General features: G+C 37.7%; 2 protein-coding genes across 10 annotated transcripts in view; both read left to right on the top strand.

Moving 5' to 3' along the window:
- The first annotated feature begins 1105 nt into the window (after nucleotides 1-1105).
- caprin2 (caprin family member 2) lies at nucleotides 1106-14297 on the top strand. 6 transcript variants are annotated; one of them, XM_049761365.1, is made up of 19 exons: nucleotides 1106-1267; nucleotides 2505-2756; nucleotides 2853-2915; nucleotides 2976-3062; nucleotides 5044-5282; nucleotides 5899-5981; nucleotides 6121-6198; nucleotides 6430-6467; nucleotides 7514-7669; nucleotides 8466-8507; nucleotides 8592-8717; nucleotides 8831-8915; nucleotides 9491-9531; nucleotides 9966-10061; nucleotides 10394-10534; nucleotides 11026-11125; nucleotides 11462-11523; nucleotides 12962-13013; nucleotides 13452-14297. In XM_049761365.1, the coding sequence occupies exons 2-19, from the start codon at nucleotides 2520-2522 to the stop codon at nucleotides 14021-14023; spliced, it is 2298 nt and encodes a 765-aa protein (XP_049617322.1). In that variant the 5' UTR covers nucleotides 1106-1267; nucleotides 2505-2519; the 3' UTR covers nucleotides 14024-14297. The 6 variants fall into 6 exon arrangements, with proteins under 6 accessions (XP_049617322.1, XP_049617323.1, XP_049617324.1 ...); XM_049761366.1 differs by lacking the exon at nucleotides 6121-6198; XM_049761367.2 differs by lacking the exon at nucleotides 1106-1267 and having other exon boundaries at nucleotides 2564-2755; nucleotides 2851-2915.
- A 606-nt stretch (nucleotides 14298-14903) lies between these two features.
- Nucleotides 14904-19051, top strand: part of ipo8 (importin 8) — a 50085-nt gene continuing 45937 nt past the window's right edge. For 3 of the 4 annotated variants that reach the window (XM_049761349.2, XM_049761350.2, XM_049761351.2), the window contains exons 1-5: nucleotides 14904-15282; nucleotides 16555-16636; nucleotides 16881-17037; nucleotides 17452-17610; nucleotides 17833-17989. In XM_049761349.2, coding sequence (XP_049617306.1) covers nucleotides 15199-15282; nucleotides 16555-16636; nucleotides 16881-17037; nucleotides 17452-17610; nucleotides 17833-17989 — 639 coding nt within the window. In that variant the 5' untranslated portion in view covers nucleotides 14904-15198. The remainder of the gene's footprint in view (nucleotides 15283-16554; nucleotides 16637-16880; nucleotides 17038-17451; nucleotides 17611-17832; nucleotides 17990-19051) is intronic. The other variant, XM_049761352.2, reaches the window with a different exon arrangement.

Below are 19051 nucleotides of genomic sequence, written 5' to 3' on the forward strand. Positions count from 1 at the left end.
TTCAAAATCAGCAAAAGGATCAGCAGACAAAACCAGTGAGGCAGAATGTTGAGTCTTTTCTCGCGAGGAGTGCATTCAGACTTACAGCAATCCGACTACACTAAAGGTCTGTTTACACTCCTCTCTTTTTATTTAGGAATGCCCTACCTACAATGTGAGACTAGCCCCTGATAGGTTGGGGGGGGGGGGGGAAGCGTGGGCTTTGTCTCATGAGAGAAGAAGGGAGATTCTATGTGAAACTAGAAGTCGCAGACAGGACGCCATGAGAAATGGAAAGAGTGCTGTGAAACAAAAAGGAGTCATGTGAAAAGAGTGCAAAGACAAAATGACATGTGCAGACATCAACAAAATAGACTGAGCTATCAACAACTTTCTTGGATTCCCAGAGGTGTAGAAGGTCAGGAAGCTCCAGACAGCATCGTTTGACTTGTTGTGGACTGGGTGATGTCTGCAAGGCGAAACAGCAAGCATTCTGTGCAATAACTTAATTAATAAGTACTCATTAGGGAACGCATGATAACATATATATACAATTTATCTAACAACACTGATTAAATAAAATTTACTACCTTGTGTGTATTATGCAGAGCGCTATACTCACCTGTTGCACATTTTTTTGTACTTGGCTGTACCTATATTTTGTACTATAAATGTTTGTTTTTTCCTTCTGTAATTTACCTGTAATCCATTTTATATTTTTATCATATTTTGATTTGGTCAAAAAATTGTCTAACGTGAAATACTTAGATTGTGGCAATTTGTGTGTGTGTGTGTGTGTGTGTGTGCGCGCGCGCGCGTGTGTGTGTGCGTGCGTGTGTGTGTACGTGTGACCAATAGATTTGCTGGGGGGGGGTTGTACATACGAATATGTCCCTAAAAGTGTGGAACCCCGGCACAGTTCATTTTTGAACATGCCACCAACAATTTAAAACAATAGTCATACCTGCACTGGGAACACTATTTGCAAGTATTTCCGTTTCTTCAAACATCAAGTAATCGGTCGTTTTTCTATTTTCAAATATCTGCTTCCAAACGTGATGAACAAAAAAGACAAGGGCCACTTATCCATACTCTTAAAAAAGGTAAAAAAAAATAAATAAAAAAATGTAGTACCGGAAGTATTCCAAAGGGAGTGCACTATAAATCAAAAGCAAACCAAACGGCGCCCTCTGCAAACTGACCACCTTGCAAACTCTCAACTATTCGGAGTACTGGTGACTTCATTTGGTCTCAATTTTGAAATCAACGCCCAAACTAGAGCCATAAGGTTGGTGTTTTTTTGTTTTGTTAGTTTTTTTTTGTTTGTTTTGCGACATGCTCGTCGTCATTCCTCTAGTGAGAATTTTTGTGTCTTTCAAATAATTACAAGTATGGTTTGGGTTAGGAACGATGGCAAAGTTTGATTGAAGTTTGCTCTTCAGTATTTAAATCGCATCAAGTTGAAGACACTTGCAGTCTTGCACATTAATTTAGTTTGTTTCATCGTCGTAGCTTGTGAGCAATTAACTGTCAAACGGTTTTCGTTTTCATTTAATAAGTAGGAATTGTTTCAGCATTGTCATAGAACGTCATTAAAGGTTAAAAAAAGTATAGTTGAGTGTTAGACTTCAAGTAGTCATGCGGATATTTTGGGAATAGACTTATCAGCCGTGTTAGTGGGTTTAAAAATTTGGTAGTATGACTTCTCAGCAAACTCTATATAAAGTGTGTGTGTGTGTGTGTGTGTGTGTGTGTGTGTGTGTGTGTGTGTGTGTGTGCGCGCGTGCGTGCGTGTGTGCGCGCCCGCGCGTGCGTGTGTGCGCGCCCGCGCGTGCGCCTGTGCAAGTGATTGCAAACCTCAGCTAATTATTTAGCGAATTCAAATTCTCTGTTAATTTTCTAAGTGATACGTTGTGAATTTTAAAAGAAATAATTTGAAAACAAATGTTTATTGTATTGTCTAAGAGAAAAGGATGTAAATCTTTAAGACGTTGAAAATCTGTTTAATCATCATGCTTAACTCATTCAGTGCAATCTAGAACTGGGTATCTTTATGAACCTGACATATGATACCTCGATACACAAGTCACGATACGCTATGATTCAATACAGTTTTACACAATGCGATATGATACAATAATATACCTTACTGCTTTTTGGTTTATGTTGAACACACCCATAAACCCAAAGGAAAAATGTGCACACATTTTGAATTTATTGGGGCGGAATTATGAGCTGTACGGACAGATGATTGAATGAATAACTTTACTCATTCAGGCACCCCTGTGTCCCCTACTGTATTGATACGAAGACCTGAAATATCGATACGATATTGGTTTAACATCTGTATATATCTAGCTATCAATATTTTAAGGAAACCCACACAAGTGCCACTCACTTTCAGATCCTCTTTTACCCAACCATGTGAAAAAAAACGCATGAAAATATAAATGGGTACATATATAAATATTTACCTGGGTTTGAATGTCTGTATACTGATGTACAAATATTTTTCCCTATTGTAGTTGTGGAGCCTAGCAATGGTGCAGCTCCCTCCTTCCCCAACGGTGGGTGTCACACTTGTTGATGAACAATCAGAAGAGAAGGAAAAATTAGAAGGCAATGTGATTGTTGTGAGTCCAAAAGGAGATTCACCTGAAAGCCTCGGTGCCCTGCCGAGCTTTGATTTCCCCAATGCCTATTATGGGTATGAAAACTATATAGAAGATGGACTTATCTGCCTCAAACACAAGGTCCGCAACTTGGAGAAAAAAAAGGTAGGAACATGAAAATGTGGCTAAAGAGTTTAAAAAGCATGCTGGGATGTGTGTTAGGCGAAATGCATAGGATTTTTTTTGTCTTGCTTGCCGTAGTTGAAACTGGAACACTATAAAAGATGCCTGGCCTGTGGTGAGACTTTAAATAAAGATCAAATGGTGAGTCCGTCTTTTCTAAATGACACCAAGTTATTGTGACTAAGTTGTTTTTGTTTTTAGGCTGCTACTGAGAAATATGAGCAGGTGGTGCATAACCTGGAGTTTGCCAAGGAGCTCCATAAAACACTCGGCAGCTTGACTCAAAACGTAAGAGTTTAATAGCCAGTTGCTACTACACTGACTTGAATATTGTCTCTATCCAATAAAAATCAATTCACTTGAATTTTTAACTGGAACTTTACCTGAAAAAAATTACTTGTATCCAAGGTGAGCTAATTTGTTGCACTTGTGCTACTTTGGTCTAGTTCAATAACTGAGCATCCTCAAATGCAATTTTATTCAAGTTAAAGTTTTGAATGACAATTTAAATGTAAAAGAAGAAATTTGTATACTGCGATTTGATATTTGAGTTACTTGATAGTAGTGTCCCGTCATTTACTCAACTGCTTCTTAAGCTAGTTTTGCCATATTAGCTAAGCAATGAGTGGTACTGTATACATTTGCCTTTGGAATTCTGAGCAGAAAAGTACAATTGCTGTTCCCCATACTGCTTTTCCAAGTTATCTCAATTATCCAACAGCTCAAGTTGGCCTATTAACAGTAACTAAATACTAGAAAATGCAATTTCATAGAAATTGCGTGTGAAGGCGAAGAAGTTGAACAAATACTTTCGGAATGCTACAGAATAATGTCAAATGACAAAAAAGTTGAAACGGGTTTAATCGGACAAAAAATGTAGAAAATAGAGCAGTTGGTGAATACCCCGAAGAGAATAAATGAGGGGAAAAGTCCAAATTTGGAAAACATTTGGAACGAAACAGACTACAGGTTAGTAACTTGGGGATTCTAAAGTTGAAACCGGTTGACTTGGACGAAAGGTTTAAAGTAAAATCTAGTGCCAAAACTATTGGAATTATGAACGAAATGAAAACTACATGTTAGTAACCCATACTTTGGAATCCTAAAGTTGAAACCGGCTCAATGCAGGCCACTTCTGGTTTGTTTGTGGCATTTCTGGTTCAATTTAGAGCACTTTTGGTTTGTATGAAGCATTTCCGGTTTGATTTGTGGAACATCCGGTTCAGTTAAGGGCACTTCCGGTTCACTATAGGTCAATTCCGGTTTATCTGGGGAACTTTTGGTTTGTTCGGGGTTACGTCCGGATAAATTTAGTTCACTTCCGGTTTGTTGGCACTTCCGATTCAATTTGGGGCACTTCTGGTTCACTTCCTGTTAAATTTGGGACACTTTCGGTTCACTTCCTGTTTATCTTGGGGCACTTCCTGTTCATTTCATCTTCCCCAATGTGATTTGAATGTGCTGAATGATGTGAATTTTAAACTGGAACAATGTAAATATGAAATGTTGAATGTGCCATTAAGAATGAATGGGGAAAATTTTGACGGAAATTTGTGAATTTTGCAAAAACGGAAATTTATTGGAATGAAAAAAATGGAAGCGCCCATCACATGATTACCGTGTTTATTCTAATTATCGCCCAGGGTGATAATGTTTTCCTTGTTTAGTATGCAATATCTGCATCTCACTGATGTTCTTAACATTAGAACAGCGGCTGTTTTGATCTACCTCTAACAACGGGGTGCGTCAATTGATGCGACACGTTACCGTCGCACATCACATGTTGCGCACGTCATGTTATCGCGATGGTCTTGTTTGAGCGCACGCTCCGAAAACGTAACTGTGTGAGGAAATTGTAGCGGAGTGACGAGTGTAATTGTATCATAGTTTTTGGAGAAAAACAATTTAAAAGGGACATTCGACATGCTGTCAAATCAGTCATATTTACACTTGCGCAATGACGTCGGCATGCGGTCGCGGAGGAAAACGTAAGTTTTGGGGGGAATTTTTAGCAGCATGGGCGATAATTAGAGGTATCACTGTTTTTTATTTGTCATCGCAAACGCACACTGGGCGATTATTAGAATATGGGCGATAATTAGAATAAATACGGTATTTAGAATATGTTGAAATTGGAATGCGGTGAATCGGATGACGGAGGTAGTAGCAGTACAAAAAAAAAAGTGCGAGAAATGAAAAAGTAGAATAACGTGTGCAGGCCTTCACACAAATGAGCATTTATCCAAATGTTACTGTCTTGGGTTTGCAGCTACTGAGGTCACAGAAGAAGGCAGTAAAGAGGGAGAAACTGGCAAGAATGGAGGAGGAGAAGAAACGGCTCAGCATGGTGCTCCAAGTCCAACACCTTCTTAACAGCGTACAACAGGCCCATGTCAAGAAAGACCTGCTAACCGGACACAACCAGGCGCCGTGCCTACCAGCAAAGCATCTCAACAGCTTGAGCCAGCTGGCCACCTTGCTCGGAGTAAGGCAGGATGACAGACTGAGGTGATTATTTTCTTGCCTATTAATTTTTTTTCTTCGTTTTTTTGGTTTTCAGTCTATCTTCCTTGGTTTGAGGAGCAGTTTAAATTTTATACTTTCCTGTTACAAAGCACTGACCTCACAGTAAAAAGGAAAAAAAAAACGTTTTACTGAATTATTTAGGCTTTCCTGTCCCTTATGAAATGAAATTAGTTTTACGGCCACAAGGGATCGTCGTAGTCCTATTCTTAAAATCGTTTGGAAGCCATTTATTTTGAACGGTGTTTTGGAATCACAGTATGTGGTGTACTTGCTGTTGAAATTAGGGATAGACTGATTATCGTCGCAGATATTTGACGAATATTTGCATCAGCCCTTAAAAAGTAAGTATATGAGGCCGATAAGAGATTAATTTGAAAAGTTTAAGGTTTAATTGTATGATCGCCGAAACTCACAGAACTTTTTGTTCGGATTTTAAAACAAGGATTTATATTGTTAGACATTTCATCAAAGTAACATGGAGTTAGTATGTTTTTAAAGTTTTAACACCAATATTTTGCCTTCACCAAAATAAATTTCGTAATCAAAACAGGAACACGTAATAAACTCATTTGTTTGAATTTTCTTTACTGCGTTTAAGTTTAGAGGAGTGGATGGAGGAAGCGTCTGTAATGTATATTGACCTTCTGGAAGGAGAAGAAAAAACAGTGGCTGGATCAACATGTACGTATCGGAGAATTTATTAATGTATTTGTACGTGTGTGTGCGTGTACAGTAGATTATATTGATTAGCTTGGGTAAAATTCTGGTACAATAAACATGCATAAAACTGTCTTGGTTTTTTTTTGTTTTGTTTTTTCAGTTAAATTGCTTAAAGAGGAGGTTACCAGGTTATTAAAGTGCAAGTATTTCGCTTGTCTTCCTTCCAAAGCTACTCTAGGTATGTTAATGTAGTTATTGTGATGATACCTATGCTGTGCCGGTGGTAGCACTATTAAAGCTAATTGGTACCTTGAATCAAAGATGTATTGGTGGCCCTTATGAAGACAAAAATGACAAAAATTAATTAAAAAATAAATTTGTGGTGTTTAATAAATAACAAATACATTTAAGATGTTTAAAAGTTAACTTGACATCTGTACATGTCTAATCATTTTGTGTCTTTTGATAGCAAAACCAAAATTGACACAGCCTGAAGTTTCGAAAGAGGTGAGGCTGCATTTCATTTTTCTTTTTTTTCTTTTATATCAAGCATTTTTTTAAGTGTGACTGAAGTTCTACAGTTTTTGGTTGCGCAGTTGTAGTTAGCAGTGGGTTACATTTCTATTTAACTTATCTTTTTTTCTTTTTTAGCCTTACTCCACCCAAAGATTACGTTTCAACCCAAACTAACACTTAGCAGCTGTAGCTTGTCCTGGGTTACTTCTCTATTTAACTTTTTCTTTTCTTTTACTTTTTTTCCTAAGCCTTACTACATCCAAAAGTTCAGTTTCGACCCAAACTAACACCTTTATACGTCCTCAATCATCATAGACATAATATTGATTAACATAAACAGTTGATTAACATATGTAATACCAAACCTACTAAACTGTGATTATTTTAACACATGAATCATAAACACTTTATGAACATGGGCACCCCTACGTTAACATATATTGTCTTAACACATAAAAATAACACTTTATGATCATGGGCACCCCTACGTTAACATATGTGACTATTCTGCGAAGCTGTTATAGGTTATATATTTTAGCGGAAAACAAAAATAACTAAAAGTACCTTGGCTCCATGATTGTGTGCAAATATGGATAGGTCTCGTGTAAAGATTGGGCACCCTTTGCTGTCTAAATTTAGAATTACACTCTTTGGATCACACTCTAGTGCTGAAATATGGCATCCTCAGCTGTCTGAATTTGGAATTACAACAAGGCCAATTTGATCACACTCTAGTGCCGAAATTTGGGATTACAACAATGCCAATCTGCCTGGAACAACCCAGCACACATACACTTTATGGTTTGTGCCATCGCTTCAACACACATGGCTAAATGGATCTCATTGCATTACCTCATGTTACATCATCAATGATGGCATACATTCATCACAACACTTGACAAATTGAACCTCTGAGGTCAAATTTGATCTGTTTGGGTACTATGAATTTTTTTTTTTTTCATACCCTGTTTTTCCTATTTCACTTTAATGTAGAATGTAACTTGAGGCTTTTCAGACATGTGAATTTTCTTGCTCAGAATTATAAGGAAGAGAATGACTCTCCTGACAACTGGGATTTTGAGCTCCCCAATGAAGGCGTTTCACCTCAGGCTGCAGCCAAGACATCATGGAAAGCAGCAGCCAATCTAATCCCTAAAATTACCGGCAAATGCAAATCAGCTGGTAGTAGACAGGTAACATTTCCAAAAATTGAAAAAAAACAATTACTATTTTATTTTATTTGTTAAACTTGAAAACACAAAAATCAACATTAGACAACAACAAAAATTGAAAAATATTATTGACACGAAACAAAAAAATACATGTAGAACAACACTATTAAGGATTATAGCACATTGAAAACAACATGACATGTTTTCAGTGTGCTAAAATATTCTTTAATTTTGTTAGATTTTTTTCATTTCCTGTAATTAATAATAATTTTCTAATTTAAATATAAAGAGTTCTCTGTAGGGAAGGCTCTTGATTTTCATGTTCCATTATACAAGCCAGGGATGTGCAGTGCAACTTAAATTATTGGGGGGGGGGTCATTAGCACTACTTCACACAGGACCACACAACTTCGTAACCCGATGTCTGAGAAAAATACAATTTTATATATGGGAAAAATGGTCCGCAAATGGCAACCACACCCCCAACCTCCAAATTCTTCAAATAAGGCTGATAAAATATGTATTTTTCACAAAAAAAACAAGGGATTGACTCCACACACACTCAAAAAAAGAAATACATACACAAATTTTGAATTTGCGGGTACCAAAACACAAATTCGTTTGGTTGGTTCATTGTAGTAGAGGAAAATATTGTATTCATAAATACGCACCCGCTCCCCCTCAGAATTTTTGTAGAAAATATAAAAGGCTAGAAAAGTACAAATAAAGGATATTAGCCGAGCAAAATTATGAAAAATGCATTCCTTTTAAAAAAAACAAAACAGGATGATGATGTGAATGACTTTATTTTCTTCAGGAAAAAGAGAAGAAAGTTAAAACAGAGCGAAATTCCTTGATTGTGAGTACAAAAATATTTATTTAAAGAAAAAAGTCAGAAGTCAAAGTCAAAGACCCATTACGTACGCCTTGTATTTCTTGGCAGGACCTTCACAAGCCTTTACCTGCAATGATATTCAGCTCTCCGGCCTTTCCTAAAGACCCTATCTTGAGGAACAAATACTTGGAGGACCTGATGACCAAGATCCACGGCTCTTTCAGTTTCATGCAGGTGGAATGTAGCAAATGAAGACCTAGAGCAGTGTACTAAGAAATCAATACAAACCATAGCATTCTTATGATGGATATTAACAGTTTTGTTAAAGATTTTACCTTGCTGTCTAGGATTCTCTTATAGATTGCGAGTCCACTTCAGAAAATGGAATCTCCAGATTTAAAAAGGAGCAACCAGAATTGTCATCTCCTCTGGGTAATGTTGAACCATTACAAATTGCAATTCTGGCAGATTTAGAATGAAAGCTAAATTAGGCTATAGTGTACTTTTACTAATTAGTCATACATCAAAATGCCACTAGGAGGCAATATTACGCTTCACCTTAGTATATCGTGTAAATAGCGGATTGCACATGTGAAAAAAAATTGTGGCTACCGCTCTTAATAAATAACCCACAGTGGTCACAGAAATAACTTCTGTCATAATGTTTTAAAAAAGCCTAATAAAAACAAACAAAATATTGGTACCCATTAGAATAAAAACGGACTGCCTAAAAAATATTTGTCCAGGCCTATTTCATGAAATTGTTTGTCAAAGTGATTCAAAAGAAATGTCTGATTTTCATTTTTATTTTTTTTGAATGACTACAGTTATTTCTAATCATTTCTGGGTTTTTTTTGTTTGTTTTTTCCCATTAACTCATCCGTTGTCAACATACTGTGTGGATGTCAGTTTTGCTCTGATGAAATGCTCAACAGTGTTACAAACAGGATAAAATATATGAATGTAAATTACTTAATACTCAATGTTTTTGTTGTCCCAACCAACAGCTTTGAAAAACTCAAGTGATCCCCTGCCCAAAGAAATGCATGTAAGCAGTCCTTTAGTTGTTGCTATTACAAAAAGTGTGACTGGTACACACCCCTTGATAAAATAAAAAAAAAAAGCACACTAACAAATGTTTTTGAAACATTTTCCATGTGACCTAAACCCTGTACTTCTCAACTAGAAAGCAGCAGAAAAGGCTATATTTTAGGAATGCTCAGAAAATGTATTTGGAAAATTCCTCAAGTGAACAGGTTAATTAAAACAGGTGACTTTTATGGTCTGGTACAAAATGAGCAACCCTGAAAGGCTGGTTTTCAGTGAAGCAGTAAAACTGGTATAGGTTTCTCTCTAGCTCTTTATCTTGACATCTAAACAGGGGTGTGTAGATCTTTTTTTTTTTTTAACTAATTATCCACTCTGTCATGGTCAAGTGTTAGCTAAAAAATGTTATTTAACTCCTTCATTTTCCATTCACAGTCCACCCCACTGCCTATCAGGCTTCTGGACCACAACACCAGACTGACAAATGGGGATCAGAGCCTAAAAAGCTATGAGCTGGAGATTTCCTCAAATGTAAGGTTGCCCTCCAAAATATGTTTTTATGGTATCCGTTTAAACTGCAATACCCCCCACCCCCCCGACAGGAACCACGTCATGTGTCTGAAGAGAATAAATTTTCTTCACCCTTGTTTTGCATGCCAGAGTCTACAATCTGTCAGTTTGAAGTTCATAAGTATATGAGGGTGTGAAATCTGACGTAACTTAAAATATGTTGCACTTGCAAAATGCTTTAGGTGTCAATGCAATAGCACATTGCTATTTTGCCCTGCCTCTAATATTTTGTTTCAGAATTTTCAAATAGCTGAGCCTTTTTTTTTGACATATTCAAACTCTGTATTCCTCAGACACTGGTGGCTGAATCAGGAAAGATTTCTCCCTGTAACAGGATGGCACCAAGCATCTCTATTCCGGCTCCCAAGCATGCATTTTCCACACCGCCTGCAAAGCAAACTGTCACTACCGTACAATTTCATGATATCCCATCAGTGAGTCTTTCAATTTTTTTTCTTGCCTTTTATGACTATCAAGAATGCGTGTGCTCATGTGGTATACATGTAGCTTAGTGTTCTACTTTTCCAATGTGCCATTCTGTTCTTAACAAGAACTTGGCTATCGATTTACGTATCGTCAGTAAAATGAAGATGGAATCATGTTAAAATTTAAATCATGAAAAATGTTGATCATAGTTTTCCAAATTAGAAGCTATTGGTTAATTTTGATTCAACACTAAGCTAATCCGTCTCATTTCATGAGGAATTACAGAAATCTGAGTTACATGTAGAGAAGCTCAAATTCTGAATATATTGACAACTTTAAATGAAAAAAGAAAAGCAATTTATCAAATTGATAATTTGATAATTTTTAGTTGTCGATTAATCGATTTGTTGCATTACTGTATGTACATTAGCAAACTTTTTGCAACACTTAGTCTCTGTAGTATTACTTAATTTCTAACACAATTTTCTTTTTATTGTAGGTCTTCAATGGGGATGCAAATGTAGAACCAATGTACATCAATTCCTACACCCAAACACCACCTGAGTTTGCACCCACAGAAGATGACTCGCACACACTGGGTATGCCTCTGGTGGCTTTTAAAGGATAATTGAACCTAAAATCTTAAAGCTTATATAATATAAGTATTGTTTTTTTTTTTCTTTTTAAACTCCATATATTGTTCTTTTTACTTTTGTGTGAGAAGATGTTAGCATGCAACTATCTGTCAATTGTGTGTTTACTGAGCAAATATTCAGCTATGACAAGCTACATATTCAATTGTATTCCATGTCCAAAAGAAACTAAATAAAACATGAACATAAATGTCATCATAAATTACAATGCTGGTTTAATCAGATTCTGTCAAATATTTTAAGCGTAACACACATTTTGATACTGAACTTTCTGTTTGTCAGGGGGGACATGCATTTTCCAATCTCATCTTAAGAACTACGGCCCTCTCTTTGGTGCCCCAAGAGTAAGTAAATAAATCTCTTAAGGTAAAGTGCTGCTATGTCGTGGTTTTCATCAGAGGGCTGTTGTAATTGTGAACATCATTTAAATGTACTATAATAGCCGTATCATATTATATTTACACAACCGGCCCTGAATTTCATTGTTTTTAGGTCGAATTGTTTATATGTTGTCTTTGTTTGAAAAATAAATCTTAATAAATTTAAAAAATACTGTATTATATAGCGTGATCTGAAATAAATTACAGCATTCATAAATGAAAGCATGCATAAATGAAAGTATCCGTACCCCCTCCTTTACAATCTCCATGAATTCTACAGAAAATGCTGATTTTAAAAATTTGGTAAATGGCAGATGGAAACATTTTGAAAAAATAAATTCAGGACAAATTGGTAATACCCAACAATCAATGATCTGGCATTTTTCAGGGGCAGTGCCCCGGTGGGCCCAACTCTAGCTCCGTTAGTGCTTTACTGTATTTATTCTAATTATCGCCCATAATCTAATAATCGCCCAGTGTGTGTTAGCGACGACATAAATAAAAAACATTGTTACCTCTAATTGCTGCTAAAAATTCCCCCCAATACTTATGTTTTCCTCCGCGACCGCGTGCCGACGTCATTGCGCAAGTTTGAATATGACTGATTTGACAGCACGTCGAATGTCCCTTTTAAATTTGTTTTTCTCCATAAACTATGATACAATTACACTCGTCACTCCGCTACAATATCCTCACACAATTACATTATCGGGGCGTGCGCTCGAACAAGACGATCGCGATAACATGACGTGCGCAACATGTGATGTGCGACGGTAACGTGTCGCATCGATGGAGCGTCAATTGACGCACCCCGCTGTTAGAGGTAGCTCAAAACAGCCACTGTTCTAGTGTTAAGAACACCAGTGAGATGCAGGTATTGCATACTACACAAGGAAAATATACAAAATATCGGCCATTTCAGTGCCCCTTGGCGATTGGACAAAAAGTGTTCTCTGTTAATCGCCCACCCCCCTGTTGGACGTAAACCTTCTCTTATTATCGCCCTGGGCGATAATTAGAATGAATACGGTAATCATGTGATGGTATACGGTATTAGTAGCTACGGACATTTGTTTGTATAGTTGCTGTAAAATCTGTGCACACCCACCCTTATTCAAATGCTGTTTTTTTTTTTTGCGAAAATAGAAATAACCAAGATGTAATTGTACAAGTGCGCACACCCTCTGATAACTTGGTGTGCTGCTAAAACACACGGGAAGGGACTTTCAATTAAATGCTGATGGGCTCCAGTTGTAAGAGAATTCTTAAATATCCTTATCTTCCTTTGTTCAGCATAAACTTTTGAGTTTACATGTAGCCTCTTTGCAATTACATAACATGCCAAGTTACACAAAACACAGGTATTCAAGAAACATTTTAATAACCTTTGACATCCTTACAGGATTCTGGATCCCAACATGTCTGTGGATGTGGAGTACAGCATCATTCCAGTGGTAAGACACTACTATATTGTCAGACATTTTTACCATGAATAAAGGACCACACACCAATATCAGTTAGAGTCGTGGACAAGGGAAAATTAAATAAATAATAGAAAAAATTAAGCAAAGTTGATCAATAACTAGCATCACAGATGTTAAAGATGTTAAAGGGTCAATGTGCTGTTTGCTAACATTGTGTACTACACTAGACATGAACCTAAGACATTGAACCACTAGATGACATTGAACCACTAGATGACATTGAACCACTGGAGACATTGATCCACTGGAGACATTGAACCACTAGACATGAACCTGAGACATGAACATGAGTTGTCTCGCGTATTAAATAACAAAATACATATAGGCAGGCATGTTAAAGAATTTTGAGAACTGAAACTATTTGGCGAAGCATGTCGGTTCTATGTTCACAAAACAATTTCATCGCAGCAGCCTGGTGTGAGTCGTCAAAGATGAACAGCCCAGACCGTGCAGAATTGACAACGGTGGATTCAGGACATAGCGATTCCCTTCCGGTCTCCATCATTGAGGTCTCGCATAGTCCTCAAGGCCACCATCGCACTTCCCTTCTTCCTATGCAATTTTACCCTCTCTCCCAGCCACTGAGAGTTGCATTCACAGCCTCTCGCACTGTCAACTTTGCACCGGGCAACCTAGACCAGCCCATTGTTTTTGATCAGCTGCACAGCAACATGGGAGAGATGTTTGACACCCACATTGGACGCTTTACCTGTCCTGTTAATGGAATGTATGTTTTCATGTTCCACATCCTTAAACTAGCAATTAATGTGCCACTTTATGTCAACCTCATGTGTAATGAAGAAGTAATGGTGTCAGCCTATGCTAATGATGGCGCACCGGATCATGAGACAGCTAGCAACCATGCCATTTTACCTCTCTTCCAAGGAGATCAGGTTTGGCTTAGATTACATCGTGGTGCTATTTATGGAAGCACTTGGAAGTATAGTACATTTTCTGGCTTTTTGCTTTACCAGGACTGAGTTCTGTGTGAACTCTTGGCTTAGTAGCAAACATTGTCATCCAGCGTGCAGTAACTTTTTCACCCAAACTCCTACTGTTTTGTTGCGACAGTTCTTTAAAATGTGAAATAGGGATACTGATCAATAATCAAACTTGCCATGAACTCAAACAACTGAAAACTGTTTTGGTGGTGGGGATGGTGTTGAACACAAATGGCCAATATGTTGACATAAAATCCAAACTGAAGTGGTCAATTTGGTGTCTTGGTGTGGCTAAATAAAATGTGAGCAGTTATATTGTGTGCTTGCATTTTCATTAAAAACAAACAGGAAATATGTGCGTAACGACCACGAAGGTATGATGTAAATTTTGAGTGTTCCTCCTTCCTAATTTCCAGATACTGGAGTTTTCATTGGAAAATATCTCTCACTTAAATTGTGAAATTAACTTGCGTAGGAACTTTGAAAGTTGTGATAATCACCAGTGCACTTCTGCATTTGGAGCAAGGCTATAATATTTGGGAAATTTTCATTTCACCGATTCAAAAGTCTAAATTCGGCCATTGGCGTAAGGTAGTTTTAGTTTTTGAGGTAAATTAATTTCCAATGTGCAAGACTTTTTCTTTTAACACTGCAGTTCTGTGGTGCAAAAGGCCAATCTTTCAGGCTTTCTCTTTCACTCTCGTTGTTGTTCTCTGTTGTTGACTACTTATGAATTATCTAAAATTCAATAAATATGAATAAAAACACACAAAAACATTTTGTCACGAGGTGAAAACAAGGGGAGGGCAATTCCATTCCTAACCAAACAATGAGTTCTGGCAGTAACCACTTTAAGACTCAAGGTGGTAGCAATCATCCAGAACTACTCATGAAAGATGCCGTAAAGTGTCGTAAAGTGTTCTCATTTAGTTTACGTTTACGCCCTCCAGCCGCTGCTCACCGGCAGAGTCTTTACGTTTTCAAAGATTGATGGAATTTGAAAACTAACCGATAATTCTTCCGCTTGAGAGCCACTTTCACTGTCTGATATTCAGCAGTGGTCCTCACCAAAATATTTAATTTTTGATTTAGTGTCAAATTCAGTCACCGCCCGAGCGTCATTCATGTACGTCCACAACGGCCTTAAAAAATAAGTGAGCAGTGTTAATGGTATTTGCATGTAGTGCATATAGAGGGACACGTGAATTGGAGTAATGGATCCCAACAGGATAATTCAAGCTCTGAGAGGGACTATCGATCCTAATCTGAGAAGAGCGGCTGAAGATGAACTCAATCAGGTGGGTGCCAAAGACGTCGGTTCTCTACTTGTAATTGTGAGAGGGTGCTTTTTGACCATCATGGTTAGGGGCAGGGGCGTGCAGCGATCTTTCACGAAGAAGCTACTCAAAGGTCATAAATTTCAAAGAGTTTCACAACCCCACAGGTGACAGATTATCGACACCCGCTGATCCAAACCCCCACAAGTAAGCAGAGAAAAGGGACCACAGATGGAGGAAGCACCCCCTTCCTACGATGGTGGATTTATTCTCTGGAATCATTATTGTTTTCAATTAAGCAGACAATTTGGGCAAGCTTGACGTTAAAAGACTACATATTATTTTCTGATGAGAGGCCGAAATCCCGTTAGCATTGCCGTTTTGTATTTGACAAGGCCTCAAAGAAAGTAATCGATAAACTTTGAAAATCTAATAGTTTTCAATTAACCATTGCAAAGCCAAATCTTCAGTCAAATTTCAGATTATTTTTTTATTTCCTTGGTACTCTGTGAAAGCAAACAAATTGCCTTTCTGTTTTAAGGACATTGATTTATAGAAAAAGTTCCTATTTTCTGATGTGTTTTTAATCAAACATTTCCAACAAGTGCTAGAGCCCTTTTGAAAATCCCACTATAACATTTAATTAAAACTCTGTGCAACATGAGACTAGAATCACATATTTTTCATAAAAGAAATTACATAACTATGTGCAAAGCACTGAGTGGCTTTGTTTATTTCATTCAAGTAGCTAGCAATAAAGTTAATATACTGTAGTTGGCAATTTTGATTTAGAAGGGCTGAACTGGGGGCAGCTCAGTGGTGCACTGGTTAGCGCGTCCGCCTCACAGTTAGGAAGGTGCCAGTTCAATTCCACCTCTTCTCCGAGCACTCTGGTTTCTTCCCACATCCCAAAAACATGCTTGGTAGGCCAATTGAGCACAAATTGCCCCTAGGTGTGAGTGCGGGTGGTTGTTCGTCTCTTTATGCCCTGCGATCGGCTGGCAACCGGTTCAGGGTGTACCCTGCCTACTGCCTGATGACTGCTGGGATAGGCTCCAGCACGCCCGCGACCACTGTGGGGACAAGCGGTATAGAAAATGGATGGATGGGGGGGCTGAACTGTAGTTATTAAACATTGGACTTTTGTCAATAAATAATGACACACAATTATATAATTTTACATTTCTTAGGTTGAAGTTATTTTGGTGGCCGTTATGTTTTTCTTTCATAAATGAACGTGTGTTCATTTCATTTTTGGTTGTTTAACTCTAACCCTGCTCTGGTGTGTTTCAGTCCTACAAGATCATCAACTTTGCACCAACTCTGCTTCAGATCATTGCATCAGAGGAGGTGGAGTTTCCAGTTCGGCAGGCAGGTATGGTGTTGAGATCATTGGGTATCTTGCAGATTTTGTTATTGTTTTTTTACCTTGGCTAATTAAAATGTTGATTCACAGTAAAAGGCCATTCAAAAAGGTATTGTTTTCCTCTACTGTATTGAAATAAAATTAAGAGAATTTGACTGCCAATGTCCTTGTTTCTTGTCTGATTCAAACTATTCCAACTTTAAAATGTTGAGCTCATACAGGATATTTTGTTGTTGTTTATTTTTGTGTTCAGCGGCTATCTATCTGAAGAACATGATTGGCCGGTATTGGCAGGACAGGGAGCCATCTCTGGGAAAAGTTGCCTTCCCTTTCAATATTCATGAAAACGACCGCCAACAGATACGAAACCACATTGTGGAGGGCGTCATCCGATGTCCTGACACCATACGGTACATCTATTCGCATCCCCCTACTTAAAAGCAATTAGCAAAGTTTCCTGTCAACTCAGTTTTAAATTTGACATGTTCGTGTATGGAATTTTCCCTATCAACTTTTTGTGCTTTGCAAATTACTTTTTATAATTACAACATTTAAAAGCATTTAAGAATTTTTTAATAATTTGAGAAGAAGGCAAATATGTTTTATTTCCATCACGGGGTTAATAATGTATCTACGTATTTATTGTGTATATGTTTTTTGAGTAGATGAAACACCGGCCACTTATTGGGGAACGATGTCTATTATAGATATAACCACTGTTTGTTTGTGATATAAAAATCAGCATTTTATTAATCAGAATCTGTATTACATCTATCTGACCTTATGCCAGTAATAACTTCACTCACTCATTTCATTGTATGCAGCGCCCAGCTGACGATGTGTCTTAGAATGATCATCAAACACGACTTCCCAGGACGTTGGACTGCAATAGTGGACAAGATAAATTTGTACTTACAGTCTAACAACAGTGGCAGCTGGTACGGCAGCCTGCTGGCTCTCTACCAACTCGTCAAAACCTACGAGTGAGTAAGCGTACCAGGTGTCCTGCCCATTCCAACCAACTAGTTTGGAATTAATGTGGTTGTTTCTTTAAATGTCAAGAAACAAAACTGAGAGCTGCTGTCACATCTGTAATTGGGAAAATAGACATGTCTTTGCTGCCAACATTTTCTTTAGTGGTGTGAAGACCAAAGATGATTCTGTTTTTTCCTAATAATATTTATCATAATGCATTTGCACTCCAGGTACAGGAAGGCAGATGAGAGGGAGCCATTGCTTGCAGCCATGCAAATATTTCTGCCGAGGATTCAGCAGCTCATCATCCAGTTACTGAATAATGCCACAGTTTTCTCAGTCCTCATTCAAAAACAGATCCTTAAAATCTTCCATTCCCTCATACAGGTATGTTTTGCTCCTTTCATGCTACAGCATATGTTTCTGTTCTTTTTTTTTTTTTTAACTTTGGTGTAGTTTAGCGATAAAAACTTTAACCCACAAATCCACTTTATATATTGGAGACTTTAAAGATGAGTACCGTATTTTTCGGACTAAAAGTCGCTCCGGAATATAGGTCGCATTAGCCATAAAATGCACAATAGCGTGAAAAAAAACATATAAGTCGCTCCGGAGTATAAGTCGCATTTTGGGGGAAATTTAATCGACAAAATCCAACACCAAGAACAAACATGAACGAGCAACAACAGGCTAAACGATAGGTATGCTAACGTGACATAAACACAAACGAAGAGCTGAGAACGGGCCTGACGTAACATTCAGAGTTATTCAAATAACTATTACATAAATAACACGTTTATAAAACCATCTGTGTCACTCCTATTCATTAAATCCATCGATCGTCCTCTCTGTCAACAATGCGCGCTGCTGACGGCGGTTGCACTTCAAAATATTCCACAGGCCCATATAACGATATATAAATTATATATCAAATAACTATTATGCAAACAATAATATTACCAAACCATCTGTGTCACTCCAAATCATAAAATCCATCGATCATCCTTTATGTCAACAATGACGACCGGGTGCGCGCTGCTGACGGCGCTTGCACTTCTAAATATTCCACCGGCCCATATAATAAGATATAAATTATATATCAAATAACTATAATATAAGCAATAATATTATCAAAGCATCTGTGTCACTCCAAATCAATAAATCCATCGATCAAATTCCTCGTCCCCTGTCAACAATGCCGCGCGTGCGCCCTGACATCAGCCTCGTCGTCATTCCACAAATCTAGTATATAACTATATTGTAGCGTTAACAAAGTACAAGGAAAGACATGGGTTTGGTAAACGGCTCTTTATTTAACAAAACAAGAGTTCAACGAGCCAACAACTACTGAACTGTAATGATAAAAACATATACAAGTTGCTATCCATCCATCCATCCATTTTCTGAACCGCTTAGTCCCCACGGGGGTCGCGGGCGTGCTGGAGCCTA

This window comes from Syngnathus scovelli, chromosome 22 (assembly GCF_024217435.2).
Source record: "Syngnathus scovelli strain Florida chromosome 22, RoL_Ssco_1.2, whole genome shotgun sequence".
Taxonomy (NCBI): Eukaryota; Metazoa; Chordata; class Actinopteri; order Syngnathiformes; family Syngnathidae; genus Syngnathus; species Syngnathus scovelli.

What these genes read in the sequence shown, in the direction of transcription:
- caprin2 (XM_049761365.1), top strand. Translation starts at nt 2,520, where the DNA reads ATGGTGCAGCTCCCTCCTTCCCCAACGGTGGGTGTCACACTTGTTGAT. An exon ending in GCTCTTTCAGTTTCATGCAG is followed by an intron (nt 8,718 to 8,830) that starts GTGGAATGTAGC and finishes CTTGCTGTCTAG; the next exon opens with GATTCTCTTATAGATTGCGA. An exon ending in CTCTCTTTGGTGCCCCAAGA is followed by an intron (nt 11,524 to 12,961) that starts GTAAGTAAATAA and finishes ACATCCTTACAG; the next exon opens with GATTCTGGATCCCAACATGT.